Source organism: Dermacentor albipictus, chromosome 3 (assembly GCF_038994185.2).
Source record: "Dermacentor albipictus isolate Rhodes 1998 colony chromosome 3, USDA_Dalb.pri_finalv2, whole genome shotgun sequence".
NCBI classification, from domain to species: Eukaryota; Metazoa; Arthropoda; class Arachnida; order Ixodida; family Ixodidae; genus Dermacentor; species Dermacentor albipictus.
Window position 1 is genome coordinate 52,798,753 of NC_091823.1, and position 17,764 is coordinate 52,816,516.

Here is a 17,764-nt window from a genome sequence, read left to right on the forward strand (position 1 = left end):
CGTACTCCGCCGAACTGCGCTATATATAGTTGTACCCGAAGACTTCAGAAAATCAGCTGTCAGAACGAGAATTCGCTCGCCGCTCAATAAAGCTACAAGACGTGGTATCGTGACATTGTCGACGTTCACTTAAGTACGAACGTCTGTGGCGACGTGATAATCACAGCGAAGAAATTATGAACAATTCAGTGACTCAACGTTGCACTTGTGCCCGACGATGCTCGCTTCGAATACCAGAACAGGTAAGCCCGAACTGCAGCAGTACTCAAACGATCATATACGTTGCAATGTCATTCGCGTTAAAAACGGTGCTAGAACGTTTTAGAGCGTTTCATGCGTTTTCGCATGCCGCTCTAGAAGTTCGAAGGTCTCGTGGATAAGACCAGATAAAAAAGTCCAGATAAAAAAGTAGCCTTCATGGTCGCAGTGTCATTAAAAAATTAGCGCATTATTACGCTTATACGAAGAAAGGAGATGCGTTGCTCTCGTATCCGTCTTACGTGTGCCTCTTTATGTGCCCGCTTGGTCTTCGGGAATCTCTGCATTTTCGTAACGAATGTCATCGCCCGCAAAAAACTTTTACTGCACCCCAAAGCTCACGAGCGTGTCATCTTCTTCGTAGCTCCCCAAGCAATACCCAGAAAAAAAATCGCAAATGCCCCTGGCCGATTTCATGCTTAGCAATGAATGTAACAGTGGTCCTTACTCGAGAAAAAGTATGGGAATGCGAATAAGGTCAGAAAAGCTCAGATAAGTTGTCATTTGTTTATTTTATTTACTTCCTTAACCTCAGGGCCCGAGGGCATTAGAGAGGGGAGTTGGTACATTCGATAAAGTGGAAAACAAGAAGACCGCAATAAATTTGTATAAGACTAAAAAGAAAAAAAGAATGGGTTACATCAATACAATATAGGAAATTCACAATAAATAGCGCACAGTACAAGGAGAAAACAGAACAACCGCTGAGCATACAAAGCATAGCAAGATCTTGTTAACAAAGAACGAAAACAAGAGAAATGACGCCCAAAACAGTAATATATGCCTACAAAACAAAGAACGCCGGTTTTATTAATATTGGTGCGATCGAGTAATACTTAATGCACATTTCGTTGAATTCTTACCATAAGACAATACAGAAATTCTTAATTTACAAAGCTAATGGAGGGTCTTTTCTTTATTTCTTTCTTATTAAAATGAAAATAAAGAAAAGAGATGTCACTCTATAACGGTGACGGTTATTTCTTTTCGCACAGTACATATAGTAGTAGAGTCTTCGTGTTTTTTGTGCGCATACCAGCAGTAGCTGCATAGACGGTATCCACGAATAGTTACCAGAGTTACTCACTCCGGCTAGCTATAGACATGCTCACCTTTCTGCGGCGGAATCTGTGCGTCCGTCTCATGCCGAAGGACCCTGTTTACTAATGGCCGAAAGGCATGTTGCACGCATGCGCGGTATATGCGAAACTGTCACGTTGTATCAGGGCCGCGACATAAGTCCGAGGATCGAGCATGCGCCGCGCTGCAGAAAGTACGTTTACGCCCCAAATATGTTTCGTGCTTAGAATTACGACTTCACGAGAAGGCTATAGTCGCCAGCCGAGGAAGGAAGGCCGTGAAAGTGCCACCACCGCGTCATCCTATAGGTCGTTTCAATTGCGCGACGTTAAATATTGGCTCTTCTTATTCGTTCTTTAGTGTCGCTGTTTTTATCGATCCCGCTGCCTTTAAATCTCTGCTACAGGTAAACGATCAAAGCAAGAGGAGTTATTTCAATAACCTCGAGACTGCAGCGCCTTACGCAGGACGCACGTGGCATCTTCGCCGACTTCGTCGGTCCGCCAACACGGCGTGTCCCAACTCGGGCTTGTGCGACGCGCAATTCGACGGCTTCAACCCCCTCCTCCCCCTTTCCGCATTTTCGTCACGAGTCAGAAAGGGCGGTCCCATATGCCCTCGGTGACTCCGACCTAGCGATTGGAAACGATCAGGATTACTGGCAGCTGGCTAGTCGGTCAGACGTATGCAGTGCAAGCTGTACCTCTACACTCCTTTCCATACATAGCAGTCAACGCTGTGGAGGCCGGAGAGACTTCTTGCAGTGACTTCGTTCGCACTTGGATGTAGTACGATATCTTTTTTTTGACCGCAATTGTGAGCAACTGTTTTTTTATAGGCTCTGTACTGAATGAAACAAGTTTGAATCCTTAGAGACAAACGCACTGTGGTGTACGGCTGCTAATGCGTTGTTCTGGATCATTTTTATTTTTGTTGTTCTTTCCGAGTTTTTTTTTTTTTTTTCACTCCGTCGCGAGGAGCCTCACGTGCATGCTCGCGCGTGCGAACGCTGTTGGCGCGCAGCGAAGCATGCACGGAACGCGCGGTGTGATAACTTTTCTTGACCGATCTCCTTGCGTAGCTTCCACAGCGTTGACTGTCGTGTATGGAACGGAGTGTCCTTCAGAATGAAGACGGGAGCTGCGTCTTCAGGTACGTTCGGTACTACACGGCGGGTGACATCTAGGGGTAGCAGCTGGTTCAAGACCAAATCGATGTGAGCATGCGCGTCCGCCTTTGCGAGATACCTTCTTTCATGTCTCCGTAGAGCAAGCATATCGCTCGCCCTGCTGGTCGCCGCCTGCTTGGGCAGGCAAAAAAAAAACCGATTGCACGAAAAAACAGATTCAGCCCAGAATATGAATGTAACAGCTACATCGCGGGTTGAAGGCCTACTGCAGTACGTGTCATGACTGGCAGAAATTATTGCCTTTAGCATCGCCTAGCATCGCCTTGAGATCGGCCTTTTTAATACTTTCTTCGGCTAGTCCAAATGCACAGCAAGCAAACGGGTGCGTGAGAAGAAAATCCGGCAATTCCGTGGTGGCTTATTTCTTCCGTCCGCCCCGACAGCATCTTTCTTGCACGGCAGCGTAAATCCAACGCATCGTACAAAGTCCTGTGAACGCCGCTATTGTGAGGAACAGGCCAGAGTAGTTTCCCAGCGTGTCTCGGAAGTAACCTGCGGGCAAAACGGACGTGACACGAGTGTGAAAAACAGTAGGCCCTAACGATGAAGCGCTTACTCTCTGCGACGTTTAACCTCCCTGCCTCTCTCTCTCTCTCTCTGCAGTATAGTTAATTAGACGAGGCACCGATAGTCATGGTGGTTGTCGGCCGCATTTCCGCTATTACAGAATGCTGGGACTACAATTAATCGCAGAGCTGTACATGGAAACTGAACGAGTCGACTATATACGACTTTTCATCTTCGTTTTTTCTTTCATTTTTATCTCTTTTCCCAGAATGGCTGACTGATATTACAGTCGATATAGGACCGACGGCTACCAATCATATATTTTCGTGACTTATTACAAAAACTAGAGCAATGAAACAATTGCACATCTGTTCGCTATATAAATGCACTCAGGCAGAAAATGACGCGAAGACCTTTCACATACCCATATACTGGCCGACGACCTTTTTACGATGTCATTTTTTTTCAATATTAACCAATGTTTTAATTAGGGAAATTCTCAAAAAAGAAAATTTACAAGATATTTGGAAAAGTGGTCTGTTATATATGAAGGCGAAATTACAAGCCGTTATGTTGAATCCTGAAAGCAACATGGCTTATGAGGGCAAATCTGGTTGTCCGTAAAGAAGCATGAATACAGCTTCATTCACACCAATCAATTCTAGTTTTTGTCTTTACAGGCACTGCGTTTGCCATTCGCTCGAGAACTTCGAATGCATATTTTATCTATGTATGTTAGAACCGTACCAAAGGAAGCATACCTCTAGGCTTACACGACAACAGGCCTCTAGGCCTATGACAACGCGGAACAAGCGAGAGTGACTAGTTTATTGATATGAAAGACAGTGAGGTCGGCCTGAAGTAAATTTCCCAAGCCATGCAACTATACTGAACAGAAGAAAAGGGAAGAGGGAAAGAAAGAGGATTGTAACGGTTAGCGATGTCGACAGAAAGAATATGCAAAACACGTAACAGACAAGTCTACTCAAAGCCTATTCCGGACCCGTACTTTTGAAAAAGTCAAGTAATGCCGCCTGAAATCTAGACCTGCGGCCACACCAATGGCCCATATTGCTTCCTCCGACAATGGTTGGCTGTCGAGGCTGACAAAATCACCGGTCAACATCTGTCACTCTTCCACGTACTGAGGGCAGTTACACACCCGCCGTGGTTGCTCAGTGGCTATGGTGTTGGGCTGCTGAGCACGAGGTCGCGGGATCGAATTCCGGCTATGGCGGCCGCATTTCGATGGGGGCGAAATGCGAAAACACCCGTGTACTTAGATTTAGGTGCACGTTAAAGAACCCCAGGTGGTCGAAATTTCCGGAGTCCTCCACTACGGCGTGCCTCATAATCAGAAAATGGTTTTGGCACGTAAAACCCCATAATTTATTTACTATTTTGAGGGCAGTCACACAGTGCTTCATTTACGCACGTGGTACAGTACACAATCTGCAGACTGCGTCGCATAAGTGCACGTTCGGGGAACTGTGTAAGCCAATAAAAAAAAAAACGAGAACAATGTACATTTCGGTTAGCTTGATTGATTGATCAATCCATTCCTTCCGGATTGAAAATGTTGGCTTCTCCACAACGGTAAATTATTAAATTAATGAAGTTTAGCGAGTATACAGGGCGCTGATGTGTTAAATATTCTTTCTTTACCTGCACTTCTGAACATGCTGCTCTGTTACGCCTCTGTCTACCCGCCGTGGTTGCTTAGTGGCTATGATGTTGGGCTGCTGAGCACGAGGTCGTGGGATCGAATCCCAGCAAAGGCGCACGCATTTCAATGGGTGCGCCGTGTACCTGCAGACACCCGTGTACATAGATTTAGATGAACGTTAAGGAGCCCCAGGTGGTCCGGAGTCTCCCACTATGGCGTGCTTCATAATCAGAGCGTGGTTCTGGCACGTAAAACCCCATAATTTAATTAACCTTCTGCGCTTCCGCCTCCGAAAGATATCAACAGACGTCTATTTATAATTTATCTTACAATCCCTGACATAATCAAGAAGTCTGATATGCCTGTTTCCGCAATATTCTGAGTGGCTCAGTCACACAAGATCGAAAAATATCCAGATTATCTTCAAGTACACACAAATGCCTCTGTACACACCGACGGTAAAATGTTTCTTTTCTGTTCTTCGATTCAAGTAGGGTGTATATTTAATGTTGACACGTGTACTTATATTTATCGGGCGACCACGTTTCGCCGCCCAACAAATCTTATCGCACAGCGCGGGACGCGCCTGCATGTATCCGAAGTTTCTGGAAAGTTATCAATGCTTCTATCCGCAGTCTGTTGTCGCCGAACCTTGTGTTATCTGATTTATTCGCCTGACGCGAATGATGTAGAACTTTACGGAAGGCACGCGGGTCCCAACGATTAGACTGGAACGTTCGACGACTGCTGTATAAAAGCCGACGCGCTTGACCCGCTGATCAGATTTTCGACGATCGCCGACCGTGTTCGCCGCTATCGTTGTGCTATAAGAGTAGCCTGTTTTGTGGGCACAGGTTCGCCTAATAAAAGTTAGTTTTGTCTTTCACAGTACTGCTACTGTGTTCTTAACGTCACCACCACGTGACAATATACCCCATCAAGCCTCGTCAACAACTGCATAGATATCGCAGCGATTAATGCTGCAATGAAATACGTGCAAGAAACGTTAACGTCATCGACGAATGCGATCCTAATAAGGACTTCCCCGCCACCCTTAGCACATTAAAGCGCAGTTAGATCGATTGTCCAGTTGTGCGCAGCATTACTGACTTCGCCAACAAAATTGCATACCATGAGGTATTACTCTTTGCCCAGTGGGTACATTCCCAGGTAGGGATCGCCGCGGAGGAATAGGGTGGTCGGCTGGCTTCAACTTCCGCTCATAACGACTGTGTCTGGCCTGGAATTCTGTGCAAACTTGATGACGCTCGTCTGTTGATTCGTTGCCACCTACTCAAGCAGCATGGAGACCAGCGCGTCACAAATGGAACGTTGCCGGCCCGTGTCCGCGGTCGAGGCTTGGCTCAAGCTAAGGGTTGGCCGCGCGAACGTGTGCAAACGTTTTTACCAATGAGGACGTGTGGCCAGTCTTGCGGTTGCTGAGAGGCACTTCAGCACGTGACATTGGAGTGTCCCGCTTTCATTGCGCAGCGCATGTCGCCAGTGAGGGTCTATCGCCTCCTTGGCCTGCGGTGTAAGACCCTCGAAGAATGTTTCTACCGTAGTGGTTGCGCGTCTCGACGCCTTAAGGCTCGTGGCGCTCTCCTTACTTTTCTAGAGGTAACGAACTTAGGTTCACGTTTGTAGCTTATTTCTACTTTCAAATGACAAGACCTCTGACACTATTTCTTCTATTTTAACATTCTTTGGTAACGTGACGTGCAGTGACCGGCACTAGCGTGCGTGACCTTTGTCATCTTGCTCTTTCTTTCCCCTTTCCTCCCCTTGTTCCTATCTTCCATTTCTATGTTTCTATTTCCTTCTTCCTGAAGAGTAGGCAGCCGTGGTGCCCTTTCCGGAGGCAGTTGCCAACCTGCTCCTCGCTTTTCCTTTTCCTGTGAAATTTGTATATGTTTTTCAGCGTAATAATAATAATAATAATAATAATAATAATAATAATAATAATAATAATAATAATAATAATAATAATAATAATAATAATAATAATAATAACAACAACAACACCTGCACTTGCCTGCTAGGGAGGGCCTCGCAAATGCTGTAAGTCCCACTAAGAAGGCGCAGAGCCCATAGGCCAGGCTGAAGCGGCTGATGTCCACCACTTCCATGAACAACACGGGCACCAGTGGCTGCGCCGAACCGTTGCACCAGCCGGCGACGCCGGACAAAATGACGAGCACGGCGTACGAGTGAAAAAACGCGAAGCAAATGTCGACGGCTGTCCAGATCGCCAAGCAAAGTGCCACAAACGTGCTCCTCGAGAAGATTTTTCGGTCCGTGATCCACCCAGACGTAAGCCTGGCCGTCAGGTCCGTGGCAGTGAACGCCGAGATCAAAGTGAGCGCCTTCCACCTGTCTATGCCGTGGTCCAGGGCAAAGTCGATGATGACGGTTGAAAATATACTTGAATTTGTTACCATCACAATCTTGGACATAGCTACGGCATAGAACTTGGTGAGCGCGAGGAAACTCAATAGTTCCTTGGCGGCCAGTAGTTTAGCCTTCACGCCTCCAGGGAGCGCTCGCGCCTCTTTCGTATCCGCCATTTGAACGCGAGTCGCCGAAAGTTCGCTAGGCGAATGCACCGCGCCATAGTTCTGCTCCGTATTTTGTACTGTAGGCTGAAAGTGCGTGACACGATCCCGAATTTCATTGCAAGCACCGTATTGCGCCGGGCGGACGCCTTGGATTGGGGCTCCTAAAGTTGCCATCGCCGACGTTCGTTTTCTCGCGCTTTCGGCTGCCCGTGCGCTGCTACAAAATTTTTCATCCAAGCTCGAAGAACTCCCCGTGCACGGAATCGCATGAATGTTTTCTTTCGATACCTGTCCACTTGTGGTTTCACAAGGCTCGAAGCCATCATTTTCCTCGCCACATTGCCAACTGTGTCTTCCGCGAGGCGCTCCGTAGATTCCAATCATCCCTTCTTTGTCGTCACCGTCCGCAACCCTGATAGAACGAACGCTTTCTGCTTGAAAGGCCTTGTCCAGATCGGAGGCCGGTTTGCAGTTGACTTCTGGAACGGCAGGCGCTGAAGAGGTGGCACCTGACCCAGGTACGCTCCTATCACTGACCTCGAAAGGTTTGGCAGGTTTGTCTTTCGCTTGACCAGGCTGTTCTGGCGCGGGTATGCGCTGTAGGAGCGTGCCGACGGTCGCATTAAGTATGGTCCCCCCGGCGAGTAAAAATGCACCCCGAAAGCCAAACTGGTCGATGAAATACTGGATTGTCGGCGGGAAGATGAGGCCACCCACGGAGAAGCCAGCCAGGTTGAGACCAGAGGCCACGGCGCGGTACTTGACGAAGTGCTGGTTGATCACCGTGCTTGACAGGGTTACGTGGCCGACACTCCACCCTGCATTGTAGAGGATACAGTGGAAGAAGAAAAGTGCGGTAATTAAGGTACACTGTATAGCACTCTATGCAGAGGACTTGGGCATGATAGCGCGCCGGAACGGTTGCGTAAGCTAGAGAAACGTGTTTAACAACTACGGGCTTTTGATTGCTGTGAGTAAACTTTCCGCCTGGTTTTTACGCCAGAGCACAGTGCTTACTTTTGCGAACAGGTAAGTTTATCACCAGCCACTAATGCAGAGAATACGCTGTTCATTGAACGGAGAGCAATGGTGTTAAAGTGTTGCATTCTACATTCTGCATGTGAAATGTTTATGCCATAATTATTAATTCACTACATAGGTCGCTTTACAAGTGAGTCACATCGAGCAACCTAGGCGCCAACAATTCCAGTTTTATTTCGTAATCTTTAATTTTCTTCTTTCAAATGTAAGCTCGAACCTGAGAGCACTCATACCAAGAAACATGCACTCAGAATACAACTAAGAGAGAAGAAAAGCGAGAACCATTACGCTATACAAAAAATACTAAACTAGGAAAGCAACAAGGCAGAAATAAGGTACACGGACGCCGCCAGATACAACGCAGGGAGGTATGTTGTCTGCGTATAGCTGAACGAAGAGATAGCTGCTGCATCAGTGGTTGCTAGGGGCATTGAGGTAGCCGAACAAGTCGCCGTAGGAATGACCGTGCGGACCTGCCGATGGGACGTGCCGGTCATCGTCGTCACAGACTCACAGGCAGCCTGTCGCAATTTCGGGCAGGAAGAATTAGCAAGACCGCGCTCAACATCATCAACAAGCAAGACACCCCTGAAACACACGTTGTCTGGATTCCGGGACACGAATCTTTAATGGGAAAACAAGCGGCTCACGCTGCAGCTCAAGAACATGTACGCCGGGCAGCCCGACCAGGACATCGTCTACCATCAGACCAAGACGAAATGACACAAAGAAAATACTGCAACATTCTAGAACATTACAAGAAGAATATCCGTCACCACATATCAAGCTTAACAGAAAAGAAGCCGTCATTCTACGCCGACTCTAGATGGGCAATTACATTCACGCCACTCTGCTACACGCGATGTACCCCTCAACATTTACAAGAGACTGCCAATTCTGCGACACACCAAATACCCTTTACCACATGGTCTGGGAATGCAAAAAGAATCCGCGGGAAACGCTTATTCACGCACCAGCAGGAGACCAGTGGGAGGCACAGCTGATAATTGCAATACCTGAGGACCAACTACGGCCGGTGAACAGAGTTAGGCTATCAGCACAGGGCCAAGGCTACTTGAAACAGGGTGGCCGCCCACCTTCGGGCATCAACAGCTCGTTCTCCGAAATAAAGTTTATTCACTAACTCAGATGTATTCCACGTTACCTTTACCACATCTTCTAAGCACTTCAGTCTTTTTAGCCTTCTGAATTGGTTTGCTTACTCGTGCTTGCCCTGCTTCGTCTTTTTGCTAACGTTCTTCAGATTTTGCGCGTTGTTCACTCAACGTTCCAGATGTTTCTGTGGTTAGGTGTGGCCGGCATTTTCACACTAGAGGGAAGCTGTGGTCTTTATTTTCTTTCCAGGACCGCACGAAAAGTAAATGTCGACAAAGTTGCTGCAGTCGACAAAGCATTACAAGACATACAAGGAGCCGATTGCTGAGCTGGATGATTATTCATATCAGGGGCCACCGTTGTGCTGGAGGTGGGCATATATAACGATGTCCAATATAACAGTATCAAAGGTGCTCAAGCATGTCGACGCGGTTGTCTATTTTGCCCCCTCTGTGCAAATATATTCGCGCCGACGTGATACCTGTTTGTCTAGGCAAACCGCCAAGGGCACTCACTCTATAGATATACACGAAGCCTTACCATGAACGACTCCGTACAGAAGGGCAAGGTAGGTGACGCCGTTCGCAAAGAAGCATAACGACACAGAGGCGGCAGCGACAATGCACGCCGTGAAGGTAATCTTCCACACCGCCACGTGCCTCGCAAGTACACCCGCGACCAGGGCTGGAAAGAAACATTTGGTTTCGTGTTAAAAACTCCCCTGATACGACACTGATACTTATGTCTATACACGACACTGATAATTTATGTCTATGATGAAACACTGTTAAAGGCAACACGTGAGTGCCGAACACAGGCGTATTTTCCTCTCCGAAAAGTTTACAAGTGCCCGGTTTCGCAGCGGGTAATTTGTGGTTGCTGGCTCTGGCAATTTTCGGCGGCCCCCGTGCAATGCATCGATATAACTTCTCTCCGCACTTGCAGCTGCAGAGCGCCAGCAAAGGGAGAGCCACGCACTGGAGTGCTCCCTTTGACGAAGTTGACCGCAGCATTCAAACATTTATCTATAATCAGCTTCTGTGGCCGATGTGAAGGTTGTGTGCTACATAGTGGCGCATCGGCGGATTTACTTGCGCGTCTTGTCGTACACGTGGTCGTGCCATCGTCCGACCACGCTTACTACGCTCTGCATGCCTTCAACAGCGCACATTTCGCAATGGCAAGTTGCGCTGCTGGGCGCTAAGGTCGCGGGTACGATCCCGGCTGCGGTGGCTGCATTCCGAAGAGGGCGCATTGTTAAAAAAAATTAAAAAATACGCTTGTGAATACTGTGCGTCGTGTGAACGTCAAATAAGCCCAGGAGTTCAAAATGAATCCGGATTCCTCCATTACGTACGGCGTCCCCCATAACCCTCTGCGCCGTTTAGGGTACGTTAAACCTCGAAATTTGCTTATTCGAATTAAAATGATACTCCGCGTGAGCAACCGCAGCAAATGATGCGTCTGGTAACATTCCTGCCGACCTCGGCGAAGTTGTTGAGTAGCAGTCTATAGTTCACGGGTGATCTGCGCAGACGCGAGCCACAAATGAACGCGCACTTTATACTTATAACTCACACGCTGTTGGTTGTTACCTACGATTCACCAGCACTAGTTGCGTAACTCATGAGTCACTGACTAGCTAAAATATAACGCACATCGCCATCTGTTACGAACTCTCTGCGAACACATCAAGGTTGGTGGACGTTCACAAAACTGCGCGTTTATGTGCTAAGCGCCACTCTCAGCGCAAGCCACAATTACGTTTCATATCATGAGAAGCCAACAAACACTGACACACAGTGTTTGTTGGCTTCTCATGATATGACTAATAAAATATTGGGCCCCTCGGTTAACCCCCTTTCTTCTCGTTAATTACGTTTCATGTCATATCTGGCTCCCGAATCGTCCCGCAGTAAAGGCTTAGTGCGTAGAAAACGCGGCCAAGTTTTCGCTCTTTCAATGCGAAACTTGAAGTAAACGATGCAACAACAGGCCGACGGTGAGAACAGACAAACACAGCGCTGACTATACGCAGTGCTTTATTACGCGTGTCGACGATCCACAATCGTCGTCATCATCATTATTTTTATCTCCACTGCAGGACGAAGGCCTCTCCCAGCGACCTCCAATTACTCCTTTCTTGAGCTAGTTTGTTCCAACTTGCACCGGCAAATTTCCTCATTTCATAACGCTATCTAATTTTCTCCTTTCCTCGACTGAGCTTCCCTTCCCTGGGCACCCATTCTGCATGGCCAACTGGTTATCTTCCCTACGCACAACATGCACTTCGCAGCTCCACTTTCTTTTCCTAATGTCAATTAGAATAGTGGCTATCGCCGTTTGCTATATGATCCACACCGCTCTCTTCATGTCTCTTAGCGTTAGGCCTAACATTTCTCGTTCCATCGTTCTTTGCGCGGTCCATAACTTATCTCGAGCTTCTTCGTTAACCTCCAAGTTTCTGCCCCACATGTTAGCACCGGTAGAATGCAATGATTGTACATTTTTCTTTTCAACGACAGTGGTAAGCTTCCAGTCCGGATTAGGTAATGGCGGCCGTATATGCTCTCCAACAAATTATTATATTTCTGTAAATTTTCTTCTCATGATCAGTGTCCCATGTGAGTAAATAACCTGAATAAACGTGCTCCTGCACAGACTCTATAGGCTGACTAGCCATCATGAATTCTTGTTCCATTGCCAGGTTACTGAACATTACTTTTCTCTTCTGCATATTGCTCCACCCTACCCTTACACTTTCTTGGTTAGGTCCTGAATCATTAGTTGCAATTCGTCCCCGGTGTTGCTGAACAACACGATGTCATCTGCAAATCGAAGGTTGTTCAGATATTCACTTTTGCTGCTCACGCCTAAGCGCTGCCAGTCTAACAGTTTGAATATTTCTAAACATGCAGCCCATAGCATTCGAGAGATTGCGTCTCCTAGCCTGGTCCCTTTCATGATAGGTAACTTTCTGCTTTTCCTGTGGAGAATTAAGGTAGCTGTGGAAGGCTTTTCAATATTTCCCAATATATTCACGTATTCCTTTTGTTCTCGTTGATTACACAGTGTCTTCATGAATGCTGGTATCTCTATTGAATCAAATGCGTTTTCGTAATGTATGAAAACAGTATAGAGAGGTTGATTTTACTCTGCAGATTTCTCAATTACCGGATTGATGACATGGACGTTATCCATTGTAGAATAGTCCTTCCTAAAGTCAGCCTGTTCTCTTTGTTTATTGAAGCCAAGTGTTGCCCTGATTCCATTGGAAGATAACTTGGTGAATATTTATAAAATATTGAAAGCAAGCTAATGAACGTATAATTCAATTCTTTAACGTTTCCCTCCTTATGGATTAGTATAATGTTAGCATTTCTCCAGCTCTCTGGTAGAGTTGAAGTCGTGAAGTGTTGCGTATAAAGGGCTCCAATCTTTTCAAGCATAATATCTATTCCATCTTTGATCAAATCGTCGGTTATTCCCTCTACTTCCGCTGATTTTTCTCAGAACATGTATTGGGATCGACAATCAGTAGAATCAAAAAAGGATGTACAGTCACGGACAGAATAAAATGGACCACGGGATCTCCGAAAACGTTAAATTCCCGAGCAGCCTGTAGCAGTTACCAGTAAAACTACCCACGACAACGTTGTTAGCATATTCTAGTCGAGGTCCAAAATGCAAATACCAGATTGCGTTGTGAGGTTGCGGAGATATTCAGCTTTTTCTTAGATTTCATGGTCCGTAATATTCTGTCCGCGACTGAACATGCTACGGGGCGTATCTTTGTCCCACAACAATCGTTATCTTTCTTGCGCGACTTTCCTTAACTCCGCACGACTGGTAGTTCCAGTTCACAATCCGCGGAAGAAGGGAAAAAAAAGAGGAGGGAGCATGCTGCAACGCGATTGAAGCCGAAATCTACTGGGCAAGTGGTGGCCTAACACGCGATCGCACGTCAAAGTGCGTGGTTTGTTTTAGCGTTCCCGCTCTGCAGGCAGAGCCACCCACGGCAGGGCAGCTAAACAAGCTCGCACCGGATAAAAACTACTAGCATAACTCCTGGGAACCAAACGTCTCAGCAAATAAAAAATAAATAAATAAAAAAATCTCGATTCTTGCTCCGTGATCTCGACGCACGAGGTCACGTGTCGGGCCACCCCTGTGGCTTCACGGAGCGTTCGCTTGCCAAGGCTGGCTGAGTGACATAGTGCTCCTTCCTGTATTTTTCCTTCCTCCATGTCACAATCAGCATGCACGTTGACATAGCATTATTGACGGGGAATTAGCGAGCGCAGAGTTCTCAAGAAAGGAACATGTGCAAGACGGATAGGGTGTAAATTGTTTCCAGAATGTACACACTCTTAAAAAAGTTTGCATCCTTTGGGGCTTATCTTGGCCCACAACGATAATCGTCATCTATGTTGCCCTCATTTACTTTAACGCAGCGCGCCCGGTACTTCCAAGTCAGGAACCGCATACACGTTATCAGCGTGACATAGTATATTCTCGAAAGGAAAGTAGCGAGCGCAGAGCTTTCGAGAAAGGAAACGCCAGGAAGGCAGATGACGATTTTCATTGTGTGACAAGTTCCAAAATGTGGAAACGTTGTTAAGAGTGCACTGGAAGAACAAACAACACTAGTAAAATTTTACACCCTTTGGGGCGTACCTTGTCCATAAACAAAGTTCGGCAGCACGTTACACTCCTGTAACACATTCTTGATACTTGGTAACACGCTGCCTCGCATCGTCGCGTTGCTGCTTTCGCAGTTCGGCATCTTCGGCTCGTTTTTGACTCTTAGCTGCGGCTTCGCGCGCTTGTAAATCGGGGTCAGACTCACACTAACGACGTTTCTCATCGACTTTACGTTGCCTCCTCTCAGCAGGGGATTGAAACGTATGCTGTTCTGTATGTTGTATGGGTGATTTTAATGAATGTGTGTACTGTTCGCTTCACTTCATTGAGCACTTGTAGACTCAGCTTTACGGGGGTATGAGCCATTACATTTCTTTCTGCTTGCTTACGGAGGTACGAACCATGGAGAAGGTCACGTGCTTTTTTTTTTTTTGTACCGCTCGATTAGACGCCGCGTGCCTGTACGTTTTGTGCGTGATTCCAATGAATGTATGCACTGTACGCTTCAGTTTGTTGAGTGCTTCTATGGGCTCTGCATTACGAGAGGGATGAGCCATTGCATTTTTCGCTTGTTTAGAGGGGTATGAGCCATCGCTGATGACAGTTGCTGTACCATAAGATCGGACGACGCCTACTTTTTCTAGGCCATTGGGGGTATGAGCCCCCTTGCTTGCACTTCCTTTCTTGGAAACTTGACGTTCGCTAGTTTCCCGTAAATAATTGCTTTGCCACACTGATAAAGCGCACGTCACTCGTGATCTGGAGTTACCAGTGGTGCAGTGTTAAAGAAAGAAAATCCAGGCAAGACAGATGAAGATTATTGTTTGCAAACAAGATAAACCCGAAAGGGTGCAACCTAGTTTCAGAGTAAAGGACATACGATATAACACCGCTAAAGGTGCGGCATCATGTGCCCGACAAGTTGTCAAGTCTTCATTGTGACGTAGTGACAGCGAAGGCAGGCTGACGCAAGTTTTACCACTTTGATGGAAGGCAAAGGCTTCAACAATCTCACGTTCGCGTTGCTCATGACATTTGAATAAAATGGCGTGCTCAACATGGCACTAGCTCATTCGCGCTCAAATATCTCGCACAAGTTTCGCGGCGGACGCAGCCTAAATCCCGTTTGTGTATATAAATTACCTATTTCGTACAGAATATATAAGAAGCGCACGCGTCGCCTACGGCGATTCCAAACAAAGTGCACGATTTGCGGAAACTGAATCGCGGTCACCATCTCTCACTCTTTCACCCATAGCACGGCCGGTCGCGAGCGTACTTCACAGCTAGAGGACAGTGCTAAAGCATACGAGAAACCAGAACTGCACACTGGATGTGCCCATAACCTATCGTTTCATTCTAACAGTGACAGATGGCGCCACCCTTTCATTGCCGCAAAATCTACCCTTATTGTCCGGTATCTCCGCGTACGTTGCCGGTCTTAAGTTATTCTGAACGAAACAGGCAAGTAATGCACCCGAAAGGGGTATCGAAATTCAAGCACAACGAAAAAAGCCCCTTTGGTGTTAAACATAAGCACGAACGATCCGGAAGAGTCACGTGTATACCTGGCGCTCCTACTTATGCAACATTCTGTGGAACACGCGCTAGGACCGAACGTAAGTACATGCATCAGTAAAACTAATTTCTTAGCTGTGCAGTCTTATAGACGTATTACTTACGCACCATGTCATATTCCTCATGTTTTTTTTCACCATGTGGTATGAGTGTGTGCCTTACGGTTAGCTCACACAGTTGAACTGACTCTCCCAACTAGTTACTGCTCTTCCAGTGCAAATCGAATGAGCCGGTACCGACTCGTGCCAGACAAGCGACAGCAGAGAGAGAGAGAGCGGCATCACCTGCAGTGAAATAGCATGTGGCCGACGCAGTGCCCGGCCAGGTGGCTTCTTCTCTCGTCACCTGGAAGGTCTCTATGATGCCGACGTAGACGATGGCTCCGGATCGGATCATGACGACGCAGAAGATGTTGACCCAGCAGCAGCCGGCTGCCACGAGCCAGCTCCTGGAGGAGTCCATGGCGCGACTGTAGCGGCGTGGTCGCTTGTGTCAATCGTCGGTGCAGTGAGCAGTTGCGGGTTTTATGGCTCTTTGTCGCTTATCGTCATCGTGAACAGAAACGCAACGGCCTACCGACTGCAATTTTCCACTCGCGAATATTAAAAAGGTGCCCGTGTGCCCATGGCGGAAGGATAATACTGGCCTTCAAAGACCTCGAGCAGACTATCTTTGCCATGGATGCAATACGTCAGGCTATCTTGGCCACAAACGCAATGTACCGACGGCTAAAGAGATAAGCCGAGGCAGAACGGCTTTTTTTTTAATGTGTAGATATTTCTTTCTGGGCGCGCTCCTAACAAATGGGTGGACTTGACGGGACAGCGAATCGTTTAGGCACGCTGCCGTGTTGCCTTGTCGTTTCAAATGAAGCGATACTGAAGGACGTCACGCGCGATAAGAAATCATAATACACTTAACGATCTCGCAAACTACGTGCAATGACGCCATAGAAGATTACTCAAGAGCAATACTAAATTAGCTTTGACTTGTAAAGAATTGTGTCACAATTCCATTTTCATTCATCTGGCGAAAAGGGTTATTACTGAAGAAAAAAAAAACGAAGGGTGAACTTCCATTTTTATTGCGTAACAGTTCATCAGCGAAAAGCTCCCAAATGGGTTTGCGTCTGTTCGTCCACGCTGTTACGCTGACGCCGAATGTTGTCGCTATCGATGTTAATGTGTCATCAGTACCCCTAGTCATTATGTATCACCATCGCGATAGCGCGAAGAAAAAGAAAGCTTCGTCCGCTGCAGACAATCTAATCTGACAGTGCGTGCAAGGTAATTACTGAACTTCCCGAATTATTTTACGCAGTGAAATAATTTGATAGCCCCTAATCGGTGTACAGTATAGTGGCATATCACAAATTTAGTTATTGTTGATGCGAAAGCATCAAATGGCCCATTGAGCGAAAAAGCGGGCGTCTGCAGCACAGAGCGGACGACCTACTGCAACGCTGAGAGGCGCCAGGTGTCGCGTGGAGGGAGAGGACATCGCCGCGACTCCACGTTACGCTCGCTATTGCTCTCGGAAGCCTGTTATCAGCGCGTTCCTTGTCCGCACAGCTCTCGCCTGCGTTCTAACTGTGCCTCGGTAATCGACATGAACAACTCAATGTATATATAAAGAAACAGAATAAATTCGAGAGGAAAAAAATGGCTGTGGCTTAGCTAAGGTTAAGCCCAGGATGCGAAGCATAGTAGCCTTTATTTTAGTTGTTGAACCACTGTTTAGCCTGGTGAACTGCTGTTGCTTGGCTATATTTGGTTTGGCTAGACGAAGAAACAACTCATGCAGGCGAGCGCACGAGCTGAGACCCGGCTATGTAGCTACGCGGCCGCAAGCGAGCGCACGAGTTGAGCCTCCGCTTTTGCAGCTGTTATGACGTCATATGGTAGCTACGCGGCCGCGCTTCAGCGAAATAGATAGGGAGATAGTGGCGTACACGGATACGGCCAGCGGCAAACTGGGTGCGGCAGTAGCCTCAGTGGTAGATGGCCAAGGCGAAGCAGTCTCAGCAGCAACAATACGCAGCCGCAATCCGGAAGCAGCGGAAGAAGTAGCAATCGCGCTTGCTTCTATCGGGACCAAGGCGAGCTACATAATAAGCGACAGCAAAAC

The 17,764-nt window shown here is 47.1% G+C and overlaps 2 protein-coding genes across 2 annotated transcripts in view; both read right to left on the minus strand.

The window, feature by feature from the left end:
• LOC135914095 (uncharacterized) overlaps positions 1–17,764 on the minus strand; it is a 47,820-nt gene that overhangs the window by 9,748 nt on the left and 20,308 nt on the right. The window lies entirely within an intron of this gene.
• Positions 752–16,386, minus strand: LOC135914094 (monocarboxylate transporter 12-like). The gene is made up of 4 exons (XM_065446848.1): positions 15,922–16,386; positions 9,956–10,099; positions 6,736–8,076; positions 752–3,019 (listed from the first exon to the last, which is right to left on the minus strand). Exons 1-4 carry the CDS (start codon positions 16,097–16,099, stop codon positions 2,886–2,888), a joined length of 1,797 nt encoding a protein of 598 aa, XP_065302920.1. The 5' UTR covers positions 16,100–16,386; the 3' UTR covers positions 752–2,885.

What these genes read in the sequence shown, in the direction of transcription:
- LOC135914094 (XM_065446848.1), bottom strand. Translation starts at nt 16,099, where the DNA reads ATGGACTCCTCCAGGAGCTGGCTCGTGGCAGCCGGCTGCTGCTGGGTC. An exon ending in TCTGTACGGAGTCGTTCATG is followed by an intron (nt 8,077 to 9,955) that starts GTAAGGCTTCGT and finishes TCTACAATGCAG; the next exon opens with GGTGGAGTGTCGGCCACGTA. An exon ending in TGCGAGGCCCTCCCTAGCAG is followed by an intron (nt 3,020 to 6,735) that starts GCAAGTGCAGGT and finishes TTTTGCCCGCAG; the next exon opens with GTTACTTCCGAGACACGCTG.